Raw genomic sequence first — 24,144 nt, forward strand, 5'->3', positions numbered from 1 at the left:
ACAAACCAAATCAAAGATCAGACACAGTACCCATTTTTTCCATGTAAGTATATAGTTATCCGTGTTAAATAATGAACACTTTTTTTTTATCTTGTCACTCAAATTTTTTTTTTTTTCCATTAAAGTTTCCCTATTTAGATAAACTATAGCTTTACAACATTTCCGCAGTACACGGTATTGCAATGTGTGGTATGCCCCTCCACCTAGTGGTTAACTTGGGGAAAAAGCCCACAAAATTAAATCCTATCATTCTTGAAGTGGCTCAAATGTTGTATACTGGGCTATTACACAAATATGTGGTCATCTCTTAGTCAGCATCTCATGATAGCTAAGATTATTTTGTACAAATTTACTAATGTTTTAGCAAAAACATTACTATGAGCTTGACTAATATAAACAAGTAATATCTACGCACTAATTTAACAGTTAAATAAAAATACCTGTTCCAACAAATGGATCAAAGACAATATCATTCTCTTTCACTTTTCCATGGTTGGCCATGATAAATGATAAACCAGCATCCATGCTTGTATTTCCAATAAAGTGTCTCTTTTTGACACTGTATGACTCAATAAGCTCTCTCTGTCCATCTGCAATCTAGATCAGAGATTCTTCAGATTAGTTTAACCATATAAAACAGATTGAAATTAATCATTCACAATAAAACCAGAGTATCTTGATGATAAAAACTTCTTTCCACTTAGCATTGCTCTAAATTTGTTCATTTAAAAAACGTGATTGAGGTAATTATGGACAAATACCTTGTATTTTTTAGCATGTTGCAATTTACTGTGACTTTCTGAACTAAATTTTAATTGAATTTGAATGCAATAATTCCAGGGGTTGGTAGTGAGTAAATTTTACCCACCTCTTTTTTCTCCTAAGAACAATAATCTGTAACATAAGCCCCAGCTTCCATTACCCTTAGGGAAGGGAGCAGGACTGCTCTGTAGTAATTTTATTTCTTTTCGGAATTTGAGCTTAGATTTGGGAACTCCACAAATGAGATCCCTCGGTTACCACAGCACACTACATTTTCTCTGCTTAAAAAGCAATCCAGACTTTCTGACAAGTCTCATGTTATTTTTCTCTGGTACACCATCTCTAGGCCCTATATATAACAAACCTCGTGCATTTCCCAGGAATCTGGAAAAACAAACAAAAAACATAACCACATATTTTCCACTCATTTTAATTCATACAGTAATTCTGAGTCTTGAGTTGTTTGAAAATTCTACATATAGAATCCTATACAAAGGTCTAACATTAAGCTTTTAAAGAAACAACCTCAAATACATAAAAAGAACACCTCCTTACCCATCTACCAAAATAGATATTATGTGGATTCTCAGGGATGCGGTTTGGGTCCAAACCATAATCCTCCAAAACAGAGAATATATGCTGTGGCTTCTTTAAATTCACTTTCCCTTCAAATGGCAGAAACTCAAGTGCCTAAAAAATAAAAGTGGTTTTCATGTCCCATTCGAATTTTAAAGGAGAAACGGTGCTTGCATAGTCCTACTGATCTTGTAAGTTTGGTATCAGCATTAAGTAAGACAAAACATGAGAATCAGCACACAGTTTGCCACAAAATAAGCACTTAACAGAATTGAGAATTATTACATATGAACAGCAACAGACCACATTATTCTCATAGGCTTCTTTCATTATTGCTAAATTCACTTACATCTATTCGTTTGACTTTTTCTTCTTGTGTCAATGTTTTATTAAATGTGTGAATCTTTATTTTATACGTAGAATCTGAATGTAGAAACGGAACCTAAAATAAAAGCAAATAAGTTATTTAAAGCTTCATAATTCTACAGTATCTGTAGATACACCTATATAAAAATTTCACTACGTACCATCTTCTCCACAGGGTAGTTTTTAAGAGAACTGTACAGCTCCTCTGGAGATTTTCCATGACCCCATAGCTCAAATATGGACCTAGGAAATAAATGATTACTGTTAACCTCAGTAACAAAATTAGTTCATGCAGTAATATGGAACAATTACTTCCCTCGTTCTTTATGCTTGTTCCACTAATACAATTATTGCCTATATTTTCTAAGCTATAAATGAGAAATGTGTTAATAAACATTAAGTTAATAAATGTAACTTAATGTTAATAAACATTAAGTCCAGGGGCGCCTGGGTGGCTCAGTGGGTAAGCCGCTGCCTTTGGCTCAGGTCATGATCCCAGGGTCCTGGGATCGAGCCCCACATTGGGCTGTCTGCTCTGCAGGGGGCCTGCTTCCTCTTCTCTCTCTCTCTGCCTGCCTCTCTGCCTACTTGTGATCTCTATCTGTCAAATAAATAAATAAAATCTTTTAAAATAAATAAATAAATAAATAATAAACATTAAGTCCAAATCACACAAAGAAGTTTAACACTACACAGAAGAAGGAAACTTAAGTCAAGATTTTTTTCCAAGTTTTCATTATTATATTTTTATACTAGAATACAAATGATGTAGCAACATCGTTTATTTTAGTGAAACAGGTGAAAAGTTGCAGCAAATCCAATTTTTTGCAGTGTCTGCTCCATAAAATAAAAATGACCAGTTAAAAATGTTACAATTAATATTTAACTATTACTTACTAATATTTAATAACTGTTAGTTACTTTTCTAACCACTACAAAAAGAAAATTCTTACTGTAAAAAAAAACTTCACACTTCCACCAATTTCAAGGAACATGTAAACAATTACAAGCAAGTTTCATTACAAACAAGAATTCATTGTAATGGAACTCAAATCTACATAATAGCATAGTTTTGTGTATCTAAATTCAAACTACTTTATAAATGTAATTAATGCTGCCATTAGAATGGAGAATATTATCCTTTGAAAATAAACTTCATTTCCTTTCTATTGAATGTATTGAAAGAGGGCCTCTACAGTAATCCTTCTCTTACTTAGCCATCACTAAAGGGCTGACCTCAGCTATACAAACATACAAGGAGTAAAAAGCAGCAAACACAATTATTCAAAATAGATGTCCCCAAATTCCATGTACTCAGGATTTTTTCTTAATGTTAAGAGATTATAATAAGCTTAATCAACTCATTTATTCAACAAATATTTATTAAGTATTATTATATACCAGGAATTGTTCTGTGCATGAAGACACAACAGAACAAAGCTCACTGCCTTCATGAAACCCAAGGGAGAAGACTTCTGGAAGCATAAACTGAGGGGAAGCATACGTAATTCAACCTCTGGAAAGGGAAAACCTTGAAAAACAAAAATAATAAAAAATAATAAAAGCTAACATATAACTCAAAGTACAAGGGCCTGTTCTAAGGCCATTTTTTTTTTTTAAAGATTTTATTTATTTGAGAGAGAGAGAGCATGAGAGTAGAGAGGTCAGCAGGAGAAGCAGACTCCCTGCCGAGCAGGGAGCCCGATGTGGGACTCGATCCCGGGACTCCAGGATCATGACCCGAGCCAAAGGCAGTTGCTCAACCAACTGAGCCACCCAGGCACCCTCTAAGGCCATTTAATATGGATTCGTAACTGTTCCTCATAGGAGGCCTAAGAGGTAGCTTCCAGTATCATCACCCATTGAACTCATGAGGAAACTGAGGGACAAGGAAATTAAAATGACTCTTTCAGGTCATATAGCAATTAAAGAAGCTAGGATTCCAATCCATCAGACTCTAGACTACATGCACTATAATACACTGCTCCTCAAAAGCTTTAAAAAAAAAAAAAAAAAGGAATCCCAACCCAATTCAGGGAAAGGCAGTTTCATGGATTATAATTATCCCTAATGAGCTATTATATAGTATAACATAGAAATTAACACTTATAACAATAAACTAGAATCAACAAAATGTGACTCCATATCCTCTTTTTCAGAAAGAATTTATATATAATAAATTTATATTTTAAATAGTCAAAATAAAGATTTGGCACATAACACCAAAAGCTTCAGCTATAACTAGAACATTAATTTATAATAATACCCTTAATGATTTAGATTTTCAGAGTAAACAGTTTTCATATATATGACTTAACTACTGTGATCCATACTTTAGCGATTATAAAGCTTATATAGATTGCCACACTTCTGATAGATGATATATAAATAAGCATGGATATCAACTTACTAATACAATAATTTCAAATATATTTTCCCTTAAAAGTTTTTATTTATTTGACAGAAACATAGCAAGAGAGGGAACACGAGAGGGGGAATGGGAGAGGGAGAAGCAGGCCTCTCACCTAGCAGGGAGCCCAAAGCAGGGCTCGATCCCAGGACCCTGGGATCATCACCTGAGTTGAAGGCAGACGCTTAACAATTAAGCCACCCAGGCGCCCCAATAATTTCAAATATTTTAGTGATTATGGAAGTAATAATGAAATCTTTCTGACAAAATTTAAGAAACTATCCTTTGAGGGAAGGAGGGGAGTAGAACTGGGAAAGGTGCACAGAGTCAACAGTTTCTGTAAACCACTTTTTTTTTTTTTAAGAAAGCTGTGGGAATTATCTCAAAATTTGAGATCTAACAAGGTAGATATGTGGGTGTTTATTATATTTTTCATTCTTTCTGTAATATGCTCAAAATACTCCATGTTAAAAATAAATCAACAAAACAAAATTAACTTTCAATCCCCAGTCTACCACAAAAAAAAACTTTAAGTTAATTTTCAATCCATGCTTATAATAGTCTATTTTATTTCCAGAACAATTAATGCTACAATTAGGACTGTGAATTTTATCATTTGAAAATGAACTCCTCCTTTGCTTTCTATTAAATTTATAAACAGAGGACCTCTATAGTAATACCACCCTTACTTAGCTATCACTGAAGGTATACCCAACCTCAGCTATTCAAAATATACAGAGAATAGAAAGTAGGCAAGGAAATTATTATATAATATTATACAATCATTACATAATTACTAATTTTACCATTAAGTAAATGCAGGAGAAGGTAAAAGCTCTGAAGGAAGTATATAAGTTCCTGGTCCTCAAGCAGCTATTTCAAACCTAATAAGACTTATCTACTGAAATCAAACAACTCTTAGAACCATACATTTTAATATGTTAATCAAAAGTAATAATTGTTCAGAAGATATGTTTTTTAGTTATGTTTCTGTCTGCTGGTCCTTTTTACTGAATAGTAAGACCCATTAGCAAGTTTCAACTTAAAAGATTGGGAAGGAAGGAGGGAGGGAAGGAAGGAAGAAATGGGAAAAAAGATCAGACACCAATGATAAAATCTAGAAAACAGGTAGGATAAACTATGAACAACATCATTATAGTAATCCACACAAGATAATCAGGACTTCACTCTCTAACAAATAAAGCAGTAAAACATTTCACAGCAGTCCTCACTTTTTGTCATTTCAGACTTATCTGCTCACCCAACTAAAAGCCATCTAGAAGAAAAAATATTTAGATTCTCAATACTTTGGTTATAATTAAATGTGGCATTTAACCTTTACATCTTAAACTATATTCCTGCTTAATACAGAAGTTTAAAAAAATTACCCCAAAACAAGTGTTCATGCATTTCACCACTAACATTCCATCGCTATCAGTGTCAGCAGAAAACTCCCTGTTCTACCACACCACCCAGTGGCAAATTCATGTATCTGCAAGCTAAGGTGAGCTCCCCACAACATACCCCTAATTCTCCGCCAACAGAGCGGCAAGAAGGACAGAGTACTATGAGAAGTACGTTATACAATCCGCAGGAAAACAATGTAAGTTTCTCTTACTTGGCACACACTGTTCGTTTCATTAAGTTTCTGGCAATATCTTCTGACGGAATGCTAAGAATCCAAAAAGGAGACTGAAAAAAATAACAATATACAACTTGTAACTGGTTTTACGGCCTCATATGCTTCTCTAGCCAAGAAGTCAGTGAGAGATTCCCATTTGCTACTTTTATATAAGAATTCTCTCACCAAAATAAAAATTACTCCAATAGTAAAAAAGTAAATTATTTAAATAGGTAACCTGTTAGGATAATACAGTACAACATCAGAACACTTTTATAAATGACCATAAATGCAAATAACAGCAAATATAAGGTTAAACTTAAGATTAATTTTGCATTTACTCTTATGCATTTTGACCAAAATAATGCATATTTTACCCCAAAGTAAAATCTCAGAATTTTTTATTGTTGATCATTCCTGATAATATAGCTATTTTACTTTTAACTTCTACGTAATGTATTTCTTTGAATGATCCCTCTTTTAAGTAGTTGTGGCTACCTGAGGGGTAGAAATAACTAAGATGGAAAATCATAGGGTATATTATCATTAATTCTTATTATTTTATCTAAGGAAAAGTGTCAGGTGCATCAGAAGTGTTTACCAATCCTCTGTCTCAACATCAAGATTACAGGCACTTTTTTAAATTTTATTTTATTTTATCTTATTTTCAGAGATAGAGCATGCATGGGTGTACATGGGAGTACAAGGGAGAGGGGGAAAGAGAGTGACTTAAGCAAGCTCCACATTAATCATGGAACTGAACTTAGGGCTTGATCTTCCAACTCTGAGATTATAACCTGAGCAGAAATCAAGAGTTGGTCGCTTAGTCAACTGAACCACCCAGGAGCCCCGATTATAGGCAATTTTCATCTCCACCCTGATAACCCCCTGCCAGAATACAGAAAAACAAAGCAGAACCCTGACCTCAGTTCATCATGCTTACCCAATTATATCTATACTCTCCCTTTCTTCCTCCTCCCTCAGTACATGAAAATCAATTAGAAATAGAAGTCCAACTTTAGCAGACTTTCAATTAAGTTCTCTAATCTTCTGGAAGAAATCCTCCCTGCCATTCTTTCTTCTTCCAATATTTATAACTACTCTACAGAAAAATTCTAAATAATCCAAACAGAAAAAAGATGGTTATCTCAATATTATTTTTAATAGAAAAACTGAAAAGCAATCTGAATGTAATTAGATAAATGACAGAACTAATCAACAGAAAATATTATATGACCCTGTTAGTAATGAAGGCTATGTAGCAACATGGACCTATATTAATACTATCAAGTGAAAAAGAGACTGAAGAAGTTCATAAATAGTATTAGAACTAAAGGGAAGGAGCACCTAGGTGGCTCAGATGGTTAAGCAGCTGCCTTCTGCTCAGGTCATGATCCCGGGGTCTTGGGATCGACCTCCGCATCGGGCTCCCTGCTCAGCGGAGAGCCTGCTTCTCCCTATCCCTCTGCCTGCCACTCTGCCTACTTGTGCTCTGTCAAATAAAGAAAGAAAATCTTTGGGGGGAAAAAAAAAAGGTGAATCATGACTTTTTTAAAAAATTGAACTAAAGGGGAAAAAAAGCATATGAAAAAAGACTGGAAGGCCCTACCCTCAAACTATAAGTCACAGGAAGGAAGAAGAATTAGGAATTACTTTTTTTTTTCTTTTTTAAGATTATTTATTTATTTGACAGACAGAGATCACAAGTAGGCAGAGAGGCAGACAGAGAGAGAGGAGAGGCAACAGGCTCCCTGCTGAGCAGAGAGCCTGATGAGGGGCTTGATCCTAGGACTCTAGGATCATAACCTGAGCGGAAGGCAGAGGCTTTAACCCCCTGAGCCACCCAGGTGCCCAGGAATGACTTTTTTTATTTCCCAAACTTCTCTAATACACTGATAAACTATCAAATACAAAATATAAATCTCATAAATTCACAATCTTACACATGCATAATTTCAAATGTTTAAACAATTCCCAATATTAAGTCTGAAATTCCGCTAAATTCTATATTCTAATTTTAATCATACCTCATCAACAGAAAACAGTCCTTTTTTTTCAACTAAGAGACAGATACCAAGCAGAGTACAAGTGTTGAGTTAAAAATTAAAAACTAGTAAACTAAATGAATACTGGAAATAAACTTAAATAACATTCCAAAACCACAACTTTTCCAAAAATATCCTTTTTATTCAATTGCCCCTAGAAATAGAAACAAGTAGCTATATAAATATAAATGTTTGCAGTTCTTCTCTTCAAACCCAAGATTCTTTTAAATATACTGCACATGGTCTAATGAAAAATATAAATTCAACTTACCTTTCCATAAGTTTCCTGACTACTGATGAACTGACCTCCAAAAAGTGAAAGCAAAGACTTTATTTCCTACATTGAAAATATTATAGAAAGAACACATTTTAACACAGGGAACTCAAAGTCTATTAACAGATATATATACAGTAAGATTTTTTTAAGAGTGGTTAAGTGACCTTAACCTTCGGTTAAGTGACCTACCTGGGGCATTTAAATTTCAGCACCAGGCAAATTACAACTCTATGTTCTGAAAAAATTTTACAGTCACAACCACAGTTAAGTTATTTCTGAGAAATTTTACACAACAAGAAGGCTGCCAAAAGACCTGCTCAGAAAATGCCCCAATTTTGGAAAAAAACAGATGACAAAACTATGGGCAAGTAAATCTGACAACTGATATTAAACAGAGAAGTTGAGGATATTTAGACAAGAAATAAGTGATTAACCAGGAAGCATCACTGTTGATTCATTGAACAGAAGTTACAGTAAGTTAGCTTCTTCTTTCTGGCTCTAGTTACAGAACTAGGAAAAGAACACAATAGCTACTTTAAAAACATCAGGAATCAAAGTTGAAATATGTTCAGATAATATTACATTCTATGAAACAATCACTTTGCACTGATAAATACAAGATGACTATATAAATTTTACAATATATACTAACAAATTAAGTGTCCTCAAATGACATTCTAACAAATTTAGTCTTAGAGCTCTACCATAAAGCAGGTAGAATCCCACACCTCTCTGTAGGTCCCACGGAGGAGGTAACCCAATCAGAGATGCATCCTCTCTGCTGGGTGCCTACAGTCCCCTTTCATCCCAACTAGGAGAAGCGGCCTTTAACACCAAGCTCATCATGAGCCACAGGCACCATGAGACAGTATACCCAGACCACCACATTCTCTACCTCAAGACCAAAAGGAATAGAAGGTTTGAACAATTCATACTTTTTCTATTTTTCCTTTTGACTATGCAACTTTTTTTTTCTTTAATCCCTGGATTTACAAGGGGCTAAATTCAGTTGAATTATATGAACAGAGCAAGAACTTGCATAGTCTATCAGTAAATACTGAAGGTAACCCCAAAGTCATTTTGAAACACACATGACACATATTTAAATAGAAGGCATCATGGGACTTGGGAATCAGATGAATCACAATTTTACTTTCACCTCTTCCTAATAGTGGCCATGTGGTTTTATACAAGGCACTTCTCTCATCTGGAAAATAGGAATCATAGCTACCTCATGAAGGAAAGAGGTCTGTGACAACAGGGCACAAAACCTAGAGTGTTAACTAAAGGAATCAAGATGATGATGAACCTGAAGTCCAGTGGCTCAAGAAATCAAGAAGACTGACCAAGTTATCATTCTTAAAACAAAAAAACAAAACAAAACAAAACAAAACAAAAATGAAGTTATAGATTAAGTTACTTTGGCCTAGAATATTACTGTTCATTTCCAGCTTCACATTTAAAACATTAACTTGCTGCTCTGGGGTAAAGCTCAGTGGCAGAGCATCTGACTGCAAAATTTGCTGGTCCTGAGATACCTTGTTAAAAACTAGTAACAGGCCAAAACAAACCACAAAGGCTCTAAGAGTTTTAAAAAAAAAAAAAAAGAAGGATTATTGAAGTTTTATAGCATAGCATTAGCTCCACTATCCCAAACTTAAGCAACGTTTTAAAATTTAAAATAAGGGGCGCCTGGGTGGCTCAGTGGGTTAAAGCCTCTGCCTTCGGCTCAGGTCATGGTCTCAGGGTCCTGGGATCGAGCCCTGCATCGGGCTCTCTGCTCAGCGGGGAGCCTGCTTCCCCCTCTCTCTCTGCCTGCCTCTCTGCCTACTTGTGATCTCTGTCTGTCAAAGAAATAAAATCTTTTAAAAAAAAAATTTACTTGGAAAAAGCAAAACAAAATCTTCGCTCTTAAAGCAAATTCACTTTCTAGTTGAGAATCTTCCTATATTAGGAACAAAAAAATTTACTGGATCTAAAAATACAGCATGATCTGGGGCATGCCTCATGCATTAATTCACATGAGCTTTTCAGTTCTTTTAGCCACTCACTTTTTCATCCATTTAGTTTGTTTCAGAGCCAGCAATAAAACCCAGGTGTCTGAACTCTAGTACAGTAAGGCAGGCGCCAATTAAAACAGGCCTTGATTAACTCTACAAAGGTAAAACAGGGCCACATTATATTCCTAATCTCTCATTTTAAATCATAAATGCAGCTACTCATTCTTTTTTCTACTAGCAGTTCTAAAACAGAAGATGTACTCAAAAGTGTAGACTGTCCTCTTGATTGCCTTTCTCAAAGGGATCCTCTCACTCAATACTTACTATGAAACTAATGAAACTAATATGTACAAGGCACTGAGCTATGTAAAGATAAATACATATTTATCTTCAGGGAGCTTATGGTCTAATAGGACAAAACATTCAACCTAGTTAATTGAAATGTGAGCTGTAGGGACGCCTGGGTGGCGCAGTTGGTTGGACGACTGCCTTCGGCTCAGGGCGTGATCCTGGAGTCCCGGGATCGAGTCCCGCATCAGGCTCCCAGCTCCATGGGGAGTCTGCTTCGCTCTCTGACCTTCTCCTCGCTCATGCTCTCTCTCACACTCTCTCTCTCTCAAATAAATAAATAAAATCTTTAAAAAAAAAAAAAAAAAAAGAAATGTGAGCTGTAAAACAGTGAGTGCTCTTGAAAAAAGTAAAATCAAAAAGGTACTATATTAGAGTTCAAAGGAGAAAAGATCACTTAAGTTTCAGAAGAAAAGTTTTCATGGAAACTGACGTAAGCCCTGCAATACAGAGAGAATCTGCACAGACGAAAGAGGACTTCCCCTTCTAGCGATGGCAAACTAGGTAATTCAGATTCAGCCTTCTGCTTAGAAGAAGCATCTGCTTGGATGGATGGAGCAATTACAAGAATTACCAAACCAAACTTCAGGAGAAGCCAGAAATCCCAAGGTGCAGCCACTTGCTTCCCAGGACATTGACCAATTCCAAAAGCAGCTATGGGGCTAGATGGTCCGTTTGACAGCTTAATGGACCAGAAGAACAAAAAGAATATGGTGCCATCCATAGAAAAGAAAGATAGCTTGACAGACCACCCAGTTTGGACTGGGATTTCCAAAAGCTACATACCAGAGGAACATGTATAAACCAGAATAGAAACAAAACTTAATACCTGGAAATGAGTTTAAGGCATCCTAGATCATTAATGCTTCTACTTCAGGAGGATTTACATCATCCTAGGCCTCGTGTTATTTCTTCAGATAACTTTCCAAATATATCTAGTGCAGATTTAAAAAATAAGCCAGCACACATATGAAAAAGAACCACGAGAAACAGTACACAGAAGCAACAGGCCCACAGGACTACCTTTGTCATATTTAATATGTGTTTTCTATAGTTTGTCGGACTTAACTGTGCTTTTTATATTCAAGGAGATAAAAGACATAATTAAGAATTTAGGCAAAAACTAAAAATCTATTAAAAAGGAAACTGTAGAGTTGAAAAAGAATCAAGTAAAAAAATAAACCTAAAATAAATATGTGGGTAAATCTCAATGAAGACTGACTACATAAAATCAATGGATTGAAGACTGAAATAGGGAAGACCCAACTAGACAAAAGGAAGCACAGGCCAAAGCCTGAAAACTGAGAGTATCATTCAGGGAATGATGGGGATTCTCTCGTGGCTGCACTGAGGTGGGAGTGGGGGGAGAGAGACAAAGAACCATGCAACAGTGGGCTAATGCCAGACTAGGAAGTTTCAGCCTTGGGACAATGAGGGTGGAAAAGAGAAATGAGGGGCATACCCCTCTTCTGCCTGGCTCTCTCCCTACTTATGATTTCTGTCTAATTAATTAATTAATTTTAAAAAGAGAAATGAGCTTTTTGGGGGATTAAACAGACACCAGAGTAAGAAATTGACACCAGGGTAAGACGCTAAGAAAAATTTAAGACAAAGATGGGTGCCTGGGTGGCTCAGTGGGTTAAGCCACTGACTTTGGCTCAGGTCATGATCCCAGGGTCCTGGGATTGAGTCCCGTATCAGGCTCTCTGCTCAGCAGGGAGCCTGCTTCCTCCTCCCTGTCTCTGCCTGCCTCACTGCCTACTTGTGTTCTCTCTCTGTCAAATAAATAAATAAATTCTTTAAAAAAAAAGAAAGAAAGAAAGAAAGAAAGAAAAATTTAAGACAAAGAAACAGGTAAAATGTCCAAGTACTAGGGATGCTATTTTGAAGACTGCAGCCTAACCACTCCATTCTCACTGCATTGTTGGACTAAGGCACACAATCTCCTTGGCCTCTTTTTCCACTCCAGTATTCCTTCTCTGGTGCTCCAGAATTCTCCTTCTAAAACACAAATGAATACTAGTCACTTACTGGTTTAGAAAGAAAAAAATTGTCACTTCCTGGCTTAAAGAGTCAATGGCTCCCCCTTTAAATCTAAAATAAAATACCAATTCCTTGCAATGGTTTCAAAGCATTCCAAACTCTGGATCCTACTCACCTCTCTACCCCCACTGCCCATTACTTCATCCTTACTCCCCACATCCCACACCCCAAACCACCATAATCAACTCCTTCCACTTGTTTTTGTTTCTTACTGAAGAGCGCTTTCCAATCCTCTTTATCCACAAAATAGCTCTTTATCAATTACGATCTATTAAAATATTACCTCCTCCATGAAATTCTATGCCTTTATGCCCCTATCTTGCCAGGGCACCTGCTCAGCAAAACATTAATCCTGAATCAATGCCACAGTCTTCCTTCACTGTTCCTAAGGCCAGTGAATGGCACACAACTGAAGAAAACCAGAGAAATCTCAGCACAATTACAAAGACATGATCATCACCCTAGCTGGATTTCCAGCATTGCTCTAATACCTGTGTTCTCAGTGTTTAACTTGTCAGCTCCCTCTTTTACTCTCAATGACTATTTCAAATTTAACTATTTTTCCCCAACGTCTCCACTCAACTGCTTGGTCCCTGATCTCTCAAGAAACAACCTTGACTCATTCATAACCTGGAAAACAGATCCTCAGGCAGCTACCTCATTTCCAGCTTAAATCTCCTTGCCTACTCCCCCCTTCTAGTGAAAGGCCAACCTCCTACTGTGCCCTTATATCTACTCTCCCCTTCTGTTCAGCCTGTGAACTCTGCTTAACCCTAGGCCTTCCTCAAACTGTTAACCAATCTCTACTTTCCCTTCTTACGCTCCAGTTAAGAGCAGTCTATCTCCCCTTCCTCATTTTCCAGTGACCATTAAATCAAGCAATCTAGCTCACCACCCCACTCCAAAACTCTATACAACAGTATTAGCAAAATTCCTAGAACTTTACCCTCCTGATTTCTGTGCCCGCAAAGTCTTTCTATTCTGACACCTGCCAAACCTCTTCACTACCGCCTTTTTTCACTTCCCACCACTATCAATACTTCCAAGCTCCTGTATTTGGCCCCCCACTCTTTCAACATTATGCCTTCTATGAATAATTTCACTTCCTCCCCTGATGTTCATGTGCAGAAGCTTCCAAACATCTATTACCAGTCCAGACCACTCTACTGTACTTCATGTATAGCTCTAAATTCAATGCCCCCCCCAAGCCATCCCTGGTCATCTCCACTTGATATTACAGAAACACATAACCAATATTCAGCATAACCAAAATTTAAATCTTTCATCTGCCTGTGTTCTACATTTTAAGTGGAGATGCAACCCAGGAGTCATCCTTGATTGGCCCCTGTCCCCCCCATATTCAATCATCAAGTGATGATGATTTCATCACCTAAGTATGTTCCATCTATCCCATGCTTTTACCCCGCCTTAATTCAGGCTTTCTTATTCTATTAACAAGAGTATTTCAACAGGCTGCTAACTGGTCTCTGCTTCCAGACGTATTCCTCTCAAATCTATCCTCATTATTGCTGCCAAAGTGATTTTTTCTTAAAAAATCTTCTTTGCTCAAAACTCTTCAGTAAATTTCCCTTACAAGCAAATAAATTTTCTCTTTCCTCCCAGCGTACTCAAGGCTTTGTATTTTCTGGACCCTATCTACATCTCCTGCTCTTTTTTTTTTTTTCTGTCACTCTCAGCTACAATATTTCATAATTCAATACTGAACTGTAATTCTAATTTATTTATCCTTGGCCTGGCTAACTCCTACTGATACTTTAGTTATTGTTGAAGTGTCATATCCTCATGCTTGCCCTCTTAAAGGCCAACATCCCCCACTCATCAGGTGGATCAGATTCCCCTTCTATGCTCTCGTATCGCCCTGCATATCTACCACTGCACTTAAAAATGTTATATCTTTAAATGTTCATACATATATGCGGACCTTAGCCTAAACAGTAAGCTCCTTGAAGACAGAAACCGTCTTTACCATTTCCATATCCCCAGCGCCCAGCACATGCAATTACAAGCACTCTGAAAATGTTCTGAATGAATGAAACACTTTTCCCAACTTCATCATCTAATCCCTGCCACCAACCACCACCTCCAGAAATCCCACCGTCCTCCACAGGCTTTGACCCGCATATTTGCCACGTAAAACACTGCACTGGGCATTTCCGTTAGCTGACTCTATTCTCTGCTGGGGGACGAGCTCCTGGAGCGACACGACGGGTCATATCCACGGGCCTAACTCCAATACTTGACGCATGGGCAGAAGAATGAATGAAAATGCTTGGCAAGCCTGTGAGAGTCCGTCTTGGACTTCTCGCTCACACATCCTCCGCCGAGCTAGGATCCTTCCCAGGGCCCGAGGGACCAGGGACGCGTGATACCTCCGACAAGCAAACACCCCCGGATCCCTGCTTGCTCAAGCTGAGATCTCCGCCGCCCGCACACTAACCCCCACTGTGCCGCCCTCTCCCGTCAAGAAGTTGTGGAGGGCGCTGCGGCCTCACCGGCAAGCGGAACTCCAGGTGCTCTTGCGCCATGAGCAGCAGGTACCTATTCAATGGGCACGACATCGCCATTGCAGTCGCCCACGGTGCGCCTGCGCGATGCGTACAGTTTCCCCAGCTCTCTGCCCCCTCCCGCCCACCGCCTTTCCCGCTGAGGCGGAGCCTGAAGGGCCGGAAGCGGAAGCTGGGCGAGGTGGACCCTGTCTCGGGGTTCCTCACGCGGATACGTTGAGCCTGGAGGGGCAACGCCCGCTGGGAGGTACTTTCTGGTTGAAAGGCGGAAGTTTGAGGAGCTGCTGTGAGTAGCTCTGCTGTGTTGCGCGGGAGGTTGCGGTAAAGCAAGTTCGCGTTGGTCCGACCAGGAGTGTACTTCCAGGTTTTTGAAGGAACGGTTCAAATCCTAGTTCTTCAAAACTGGGCGGAATTTCACCTTTTCCATATAGACTTCTCTATCGACTTCAAGCTTGGAGGACCTGGGCCACTCACTCATCTAATATTTAATATCCTTTTTGTATTTTTACAATATCTTTTCAAGGGTACATGCCCCCTAAGCCAGTTGGAATAAGCTGTTGACCTAGGTAATCTCTTACGGTTCGTTCTATACCTTATAGAAAATGTCCTCAGTAATTTACTCAATAATTAGAAGGTTGTGATGTTAGGCTCAGGCACAGTCCACAGCCAACTCTATTAAAACGATGATGGAGGGGTGCCTGGATGGCTCAGTCGTTAAGCCTCTGCCTTCATAGTGGTGATTAAGAACATAAGCTGTGATGTCCATCAAATCTCAGTCCCACTATTTACGATCTCTATGCTCTTAAGCAAATTTCTTAGCCTCCTTTATCAGCAGCTTTATCTAAAATGGAGTAATACTGTCTCCCTCAAGGGATTGTTAGGATTAAGTAGAATAATGTACAGAAAGTGTTTAAAAGAACACCTGGCATACTGTATGGGGCCAATAAATGGAATTAAAGGAAACTTCTCTTTAAAAAATAAAAGTATGAAAATTTGTCTTAACAAGCAATCTTTGTTAGGAAAACTCTTGATAAGTCCACTTAAGAGAAACAATAAAATGAGTCTCTGAGGAGTACAGATTTTTCTTGGCCGCAAGGCTTCAGAAAAGGGATAAAAGTATGAGAGACATGAGAGGTCAAGATGGGACAGAGAACCAACGAAATATTAGGGGAATGATGTGCAGTGCTTGATATGCCCCATCCCCAAAGCTTGTCAGAATTACCAAACATGGGACGCCTGGGTGGCTCAGTTGGTTGGACGACTGCCTTCGGCTCAGGTCATGATCCCGGAGTCCTGGGATCGAGTCCCGCATCGGGCTCCCGGCTCCACGGGGAGTCTGCTTCTCCCTCTGACCTTCTCCTCGCTCATGCTCTCTCTCACTGTCTCTCTCTCAAATAAATAAATAAAATCTTTAAAAAAAAAAAAAAAAGAATTACCAAACATTAAATTTTTATTTTTTATAAACATATAATGTATTTTTATCCCCAGGGGTACAGGTCTGTGCATCGCCAGGTTTACACACTTCACAGCACTCACCATAGCACATACCCTCCCCAATGTCCATAACCCCAGCCCCCTCTCCCAAACCCCCTCCCCCAGCAACCCTCGGTTTGTTTTGTGAGATTAACAGTCACTTATGGTTTGTCTCCCTCCCAATCCCATCTTGTTTCATTTATTCTCCTACCCCCTAAACCCCCCATGTTGCATCTCCACTTCCTCATATCAGGGAGATCATATGATAGTTGACTTTCTCCAATTGACTTATTTCACTAAACATAATACCCTCTAGTTCCATCCACGTCATCGCAAATGGCAAGCTTTCATTTCTTTTGATGGCTGCATAGTATTCCATTGTGTATATACACCACATCTTCTTTATCCATTCATCTGTTGATGGACATCTAGGTTCTTTCCGTAGTTTGGCTATTGTGGACATTGCTGCTACAAACATTCGGGTGCACGTGCCCCTTCAGATCGCTACGTTTGTATCTTTAGGGTAAATACCCAGTAGTACAATTGCTGAATCATAAGGTAGTTCTCAATCTAAATGAAGATAATCAAGGAAGAGAGGACGAACACTGGGTCCTCTCGGGAAACAAACTTGAACAAATTGGGACAAGGTACCAGTTCAAAATTAAGCAGCTGCAGTTGATTTAAATATGACTCAAGAGAGAGAAAAAGTAGAGAAAAGTAGAGCTTGTGCTCTGATCAAAAAATTCTCCCAAACAGGGGGCACCTGGGTGGCTCAGTGGGTTAAACCGCTGCCTTTGGATCAGGTCATGATCTCAGGGTCCTGGGATCGAGCCCCGCATTGGGCTCTCTACTCAGCAGGGAGTCTGCTTCCTCCTCTCTCTCTGCCTGCCTCTCTGCCTGCTTGTCATCTCTCTCTGTCAAATAAATAAATAAAATTAAAAAAAAAAATTCTCCCAAACAAACCTGAAATTCTAGTTGTAAATTAGACCTACTAATTTGCTACCTGTGAAGTAGGTTCTGTGCATAGAAAAAATGTGAAGGAAAATGGGCTGGAGATTCAGCCTTGTGTCCTGGCCATCCTTAAACTCTAATGCTGCCACAATTCAAGTAATCAAAAGCCATACATTTCCAGACAGATGTAAGATGGCAGCCTGATTGAGCTAGGCTAGAGAACAACTCTTGTCATAACCTTAGCAACTGACTGAAACAGAAACTGAAAGGAGCCTAACCTAGGGCCTGCCAAAATTAAGGATGACTTCTCTCCTTGGGTGGGTACTTAATTTAATTCTTTTGATGGCAATGAGATTGAGATCGTAAGATACCAAAAAATGTTTCACTCTACTTTTATTCCACTCCAAATACAAGGCCAAGGAAGACCTGTATATCATCCACTCTGTTCCAGGCTTCCGCTTTGTAGCTTACATAGCTTTGCACATTTTTTAATGGAACCCCGTTTATTACTTCTCTTGGGCAGAACTTGTGAACCAGAAGTCATGTAAGTTCACAGTGCATTTGCCACATTTGAGCCAGGTCTTTATCCTTCCTCCTTCCCTGCTTCCCACTTTCCTTCTCTCCCTTTCTTCTTTAATTCCTAAAATGTAAATAGCAAACATGATTTCTAAACAAAGGAAGGCTCTTGGCAATATGCAAGTATTAACAGTCCCAAAGTAAGTGTGCAACTTACCTTCTAGGAAGGGACCCACAGATCCTTATTTGAGCACAATTCCCAGTAATCACGATCTCTTGATCTTACTTGCTTCTCATGAGAGGAAAAATTATTACATAGAAAATAAATGGTCTCAAGTCCCATAAAAGGCATCTTCCTGAGAACTACTTTAACTGGGCCATCGGAGGAGTTTTACTCAATCCTCCAGGGCACAGATTCTTAAACTTGGCTGCATGTTGGAATTACCTGAGGAATTTTCAAAAATATGAGGCCTGGAATCTTTCCCCAGGGATTTGAATTTAATTTGGGTTGTGACCTAAACATATTTTTAAAAACACTTCTGTTTTATTTTGATGGCAGCTATCAGAAACATCACCTAGGAACCACTTAGAAATGCAAAGTCCCACCTACTCCCAAACCTGCTAAATCAGAAACTCAGGATAGGATCCAGCAGTCTGCTTTAAACAGGCCCACCAGGTGCTCCTAATGCACGCTGCAGTTTGAGAAACATTGCTGGGACAGGGGAGTATGGATAGATGGGCTTTGAGTCCCAGTACCACAATAAATAGCATGTTTGCCTTCCTCTTACCCATGCTTAGAGAAAGAATTTTATGGATAAACTGGCTAAATGCTGCAAAAGTGTTTCTCAGCAGAAGATGTAGCCAAAAGAAAATATTCCTCTCTTACCAGCTAGATTGAGAATCTCACAAAAATCTCCTTAGCTGAGAAAATATCTAGAAAAGCCTACTTAAGTTAGGTGATTTCTTGTGGGTCATGCGTGTTGGCCAGAAGAAAGGCTTTACAGAGAATTTTAAAAATTCTAATACAAAAAGAAGATAAATATGTGCTAAAGGCAAAGGGAGAAGTCAAGAAAATAGCAAGATGGCAGGAGCTAGCAAATACTTTACCATTGTCCTGCAAGTTTGGTCATTAAGTGCTTGAACTTCTGGTATGGATGAATTCTTCTGAAACTCAAAGTGGTTTTATGCCTAAGTTATAATGGTCATGCACACTGCCATGAAGAACATAACGGCCATGGAGATTCAGAGGATATCTAGGTTATACTCTTTATTTTTAGACTGAAAGTAGTTGGAATTAGGAGTATCATGGTGCTCAATTATATTTTAGTTTGCTATGGTAACAGTTTAAGTGACTCAGAGATTAAAGCAAAATCTTTATTGACCAGTAATATAAATGAGTCTCTGAATTAAGGCAATGGGGATACAAGGTAAAAAATTAGCTCCCTAGCTCATAAAAAAAAGGTCAGAATCCAGTGGTAAGAGATATCCCCCAATTTCCCAGTTAGACTGTGTAAGGTCTGTGCTAAGAAAATAAAATATCACAGACTAGAGCTAAAGAAACAATAGTGCTGTGGTTGTGGGCAGGAGTATCAGGAAGACCTCCAAGAGGAGATAACATTTTAACCCAGCTTTTAAAAGTGAACAGATTTCCTAAGCTGTGCTCTGTTTAGTTGGAGTAGTAAAAATGGTTAGCATATGGGATACAAGTGTAGGAGATGAAGCCTGCACAAGCTGGTGAATAATTTTGAGGGAAAACAGTGAGGTTTTCACAAGCAAGAAAATGACATAATGAGGCCATAGTTTTGAAAGAACTCTGATGGTGGCTGTGCGACAAAGGAAGCAACTGGAAGCATGGGGTCCACTCAAATGATTCTAGCAACATTCAAAGCATGAACAGAGAAGTATCTGAAAAGGCAGATGCTGCGTACTGAAATGAATGAATTGATTTTTGTTTCAGGTCCCTCAAGGTAACATCATGTCTGAGGGCAAAGTGCTTGGAAAATGTGGGCTAAGAGGACATTCAGACATCCATGTTGAATGTACAAGTGTATTGAGAATAGATAGGGTAGACCCAGACCCAAAAAACAAAAAAAAAGTGTGGAGACCAACTGCAATAATTTAGACAAGAGATGGTGAGAATCTGGCCAAGATGGAGAAGTACAAGTGGGGAGAAGTGGCCAAATCCTGAATATATTTTGAGAATACTGCTGATAAGGTTTGCCAAGGGGTTGGATATGAAGTATGAGAGACAGGAGTCAAGAAGGACTGCAAGATTTTTGGCCTGAGCAACTGAAAGATTGCAGTTGCCATTAACAAAGATGGAGAAGATTGAGAGGAATGCAGAGGGGAGAGGGAAATAAGCTCGAGGTGCCTGTTTTACATCAATAGGAAATATAATACATTTACCTGAAAGATTTTTGACTTAGGGATTGGTTTAATTAATGGATAATGGTTGATTGTGGATCCATCTCCAACTATTTGACTTTAAATAATCATACAAGGATTTTTCTTTTTTTTTTTAAGATTTTATTAATTTATTTGAGAGAGAGGAGGGGGAGGAGCAAAGGAAGAGGGACAAGCAGACTCCGCAATGAATGTAGAGCCTGACATGGGGCTCGATCCCATGTTCCTGAGATCATGACCAGAGCCAAAATCAAGAGTCAGACGCTTAACCAACTGAGCCACCTGGAAGCCAGATTGGATTCTTCTTAATCAGAGGTAGACATAAGCATTTTAATTAAGTTTATTTAAGCTGAATCAGAGATTTTTTTGTATTTATATTGCAGAAAACAACTGATTCATAAGCAGATAAATCAAAAGGTATCATTTTCATTTTAGTAAACTAGAGTAGTGGGCACTTAATGAAGGCACGGGCATCAACTTTTGTTGATAGTTTTTTGATATCAAAATCTAAAAGTGTGTGAGCACTGCAATAATAAAGTGTGTGACCATGTATTCTTATAGAAAGAAGTATGTCTACAACTCAGACAGTGAATCTTTCATACATTAGGGCCAACCAATTATTAAACATTTGGCAAAAACAAACAGATCAATGGAACAGAAAAAAGAGAGCCCAGGGGCGCCTGGGTGGCTCAGTGGGTTGAGCCGCTGCCTTTGGCTCGGGTCATGATCTCAGTGTCCTGGGATTGAGTCCCGCATTGGGCTCTCTGCTCAGCCGGGATCCTGCTTCCTCCTCTCTCTCTCTCTCTCTGCCTGCCTCTCTGCCTACTTGTGATCTCTCTCTGTCAAATTAATGAATAAAATCTTTAAAAAAAAAAAAAAAAGAGAGAGAAAGAGACCCATATAACCAGCTAATCTTTGACAAAGGAGCAAAGGCAATACAATGGAGTAAAGATAGCCTTTTCAACAAATGGTGCTGGAACAATTGTACATCCACATGCCAAAAAAAAAAAAAAAAAAAATCTAGACACATAACTTACAACCCTCACAAAAATTAACTCAAAATGGACATGGGTCTAAATGTAAAATGCAACACTATAAAACACCTAAAAGATAATAAGAGAAAACCTAGATGGATCTTCGGTACGGCAATGACATTTTTAGATACATCACCGAAGTCATGATCCATTAAAGAAATAACTGATAAACTGGATTTCATTACAATGAAAAACTGCTCTGTGAAAGACGTGTCAAGAAAATGAGAAAACAAGCCACAGACTGGGAAAATATATTTGCATAAAGACACACATGATAATGGACATTAATACAAAATATAAAAAGAACTCTTATAACTCAACAATAAGAAAACAACTCAATTTAAAAATGGGCCAACAACTTTAACAGACATCTCACCAAAGAAGATACACAGATGGCAAACGACCACATGGAAACATGCTCCATATCATATTGATATCAGAGAAAAGGAAATTAAAACAGTGAGAAAGCACTGCACACTAATAGAGTGGACAAGTCCCAAACACTGACGCCACCAAATTCTGGCAAGGATGTGGAGTAACAAGAATTCTCATTCACTACTGTTAGTATTGGAAAATAGTATAGCCATTTTAGAAGACATTTTGGCAGTTTTTTATAAAACTAAGCATATGCTTATCATGTGACCCAGTAATCATGTTCCTTGGTGTTTACTCAAAGGCACTGAAAATTTATGTCCACACAAAAACTTGCATATGGGTGTTTACAGCAGTTTTATTCATAGTTGGCAAAACAAGGAAGCAATCAAGGTATCTTTCAGTAGGTAAATGGATAAACTGTAATATATACAGACAATAGAATATTTAGCACTATAAAGAGATGAGCTATCACACCATGAAAAGACAAAGAAACTTTAAATGAATATCACTAAGTGAAAGAAGCCAATCTGAAAAAGCTATATACTGTGTGATTCCAATTACATGATATTCTGGAAAAGGCAAAACTACACAGACAGTAAAAAGATCACTGCTTGCCAGGGATTGGTGGACTAAGGATGAACAGACAGAGCACAGAGGGATTTTAGGGCAGTGAAAATACTCTGCATGATACTATAATGAGAGATACATGTCATTATATATTTGCCCAAACTCATAGAATGTGCCACACCAAGAGTAAGCCCTAAGATAAACTACAGACTTTGGGTAATTATGATGTTTCAGTGGAGGTGAAGGTTTATCAACTGCAACAAATGTACCACTCTTCTGGGGAATGTTAATAATCAGAGAGGCTATAGGGGAAATCTCTGCACTGTCTGTTCAATTTTTCTGTGAACCTAAAACTGCTCTAAAAAATAAAGTCTATCTCTCTCACACACACATATATACACACAAAATCCAGAGAGTCAAAACTTGACACAGTATTTTTCCATATTTATTTAGCTTTCTTTCAGCTAAGTAAGCACATGACTTACCAATCACTTTACAGTTCTGCAATTACAAATAATATCATAACATGCAAAAGAAATGCTCTATATAGTACTTTAAACATTTTAAAGATAAGTTATAAATTGGTTTTGTGCTGAGCTAATGTTTTGGGTAGCTACTGAGTTACCAAATAGTCTTTAACTACTGAAAAAGCTGAGTGAATTTTAATTGTAATTTATTAATCTTTACAAGTAAATGAGAAAAGCTGCTAAGAATGTGAGGATCAAGGGTTTTCCAACAAAGAAGGAAAACTTAACTATGACAAGGTATAAACCTATATAAATCAAATCAATTGACTAATCATATATTTGAGTAAGTCCATAAAGTATTTGAGAATTCCTTACATACCTCCATGTTATCATCATAATAGTGTCAGTTATATCATTTCAAGTTCACATAGTACAACATGTTGTACGTATAGAAAATTCCTTTTCCAAAGCTGGTCATATTTGAGCTGATTTCTACAAACTTGCAACTGCTAACCTGTGTAGGTGGGTCAGTGAGCTACTTAACAAAGCAGTGCTGAAGAGCCTGGAAATCTAATTTTGAGAGCTCCAAACCCCTACGTCCATTTCCAGTGACTAAAACAGAATGTGAACGTTCATTTCTTTCTTTCTTTTTTTTTTTAAACTTTATTTATTTATTTAACAGAGAGAGAGGGGGAGATCACAAGTAGGCAGAGAAGCAGGCAGAGAGAGAGGAGGAAGCAGGCTCCCTGCCAAGCAGGGAGCCCAATAGGGGCTCGATCCCAGGACCCCGAGATCATGACCTGAGCTGAAGGCAGAGACTTAACCCACTGAGCCACCCAGGCACCCCGTGAACATTCATTTCAACTGTAAAGTAAATAATAATGGAAGCAGAACTCAGGAAAGTACATGTGGCCTAAACTTCCACTGTCTACTTGACAAACACTGAGTCTTAAATATTCAGTCCCACTGCCACCTGCTCTCAAAATTGTGTCCTTTCCACAGTCTCTTCTGTGAACGTTACAGCAGATAATCAGTGATTCTGTGATTACAGCTGTAATCACTGGTTTTGTCTGACCCTTGTATTAGCATGAGAAGGCAGACTATCCTTTCTCACCTGTATTTCCTGATCATTGCATGTTAAATATTCAGCAAATATTTGTTAAATGGATAAATGGATAAATATTTATTTCAGATGTTTTAACTAAATATCCCAGATATTTAATTAAACATTGTAATAAGTATTTCATTACTTAAAACTATGTTTAATATCATGCCAAAAATAAGAACAAAACCTAATCATCTCAGCCTACTTCATCAATACTTCAATCCTTGTGTTCCTCTATATTCATGAACATGGTGTTACTATACATTGACACAATGTAGGA

General features: G+C 38.1%; 1 protein-coding gene across 1 annotated transcript in view; it reads right to left on the minus strand.

Annotated features, from left to right (window-relative positions):
• Positions 1–15,502, minus strand: part of TRMT11 (tRNA methyltransferase 11 homolog) — a 65,494-nt gene extending 49,992 nt beyond the window's left edge. Inside the window, 10 exon segments of the mRNA XM_044249397.1 lie at positions 441–597; positions 1,318–1,452; positions 1,688–1,780; positions 1,866–1,947; positions 5,733–5,806; positions 8,052–8,117; positions 14,962–15,075; positions 15,077–15,335; positions 15,337–15,379; positions 15,382–15,502. Coding sequence (XP_044105332.1) covers positions 441–597; positions 1,318–1,452; positions 1,688–1,780; positions 1,866–1,947; positions 5,733–5,806; positions 8,052–8,117; positions 14,962–15,075; positions 15,077–15,335; positions 15,337–15,379; positions 15,382–15,451 — 1,093 coding nt within the window. The 5' untranslated portion in view covers positions 15,452–15,502.
• Positions 15,503–24,144: the final 8,642 nt, after the last annotated feature.

This window comes from Neovison vison, chromosome 1, assembly GCF_020171115.1.
Source record: "Neovison vison isolate M4711 chromosome 1, ASM_NN_V1, whole genome shotgun sequence".
NCBI lineage: Eukaryota > Metazoa > Chordata > Mammalia > Carnivora > Mustelidae > Neogale > Neogale vison.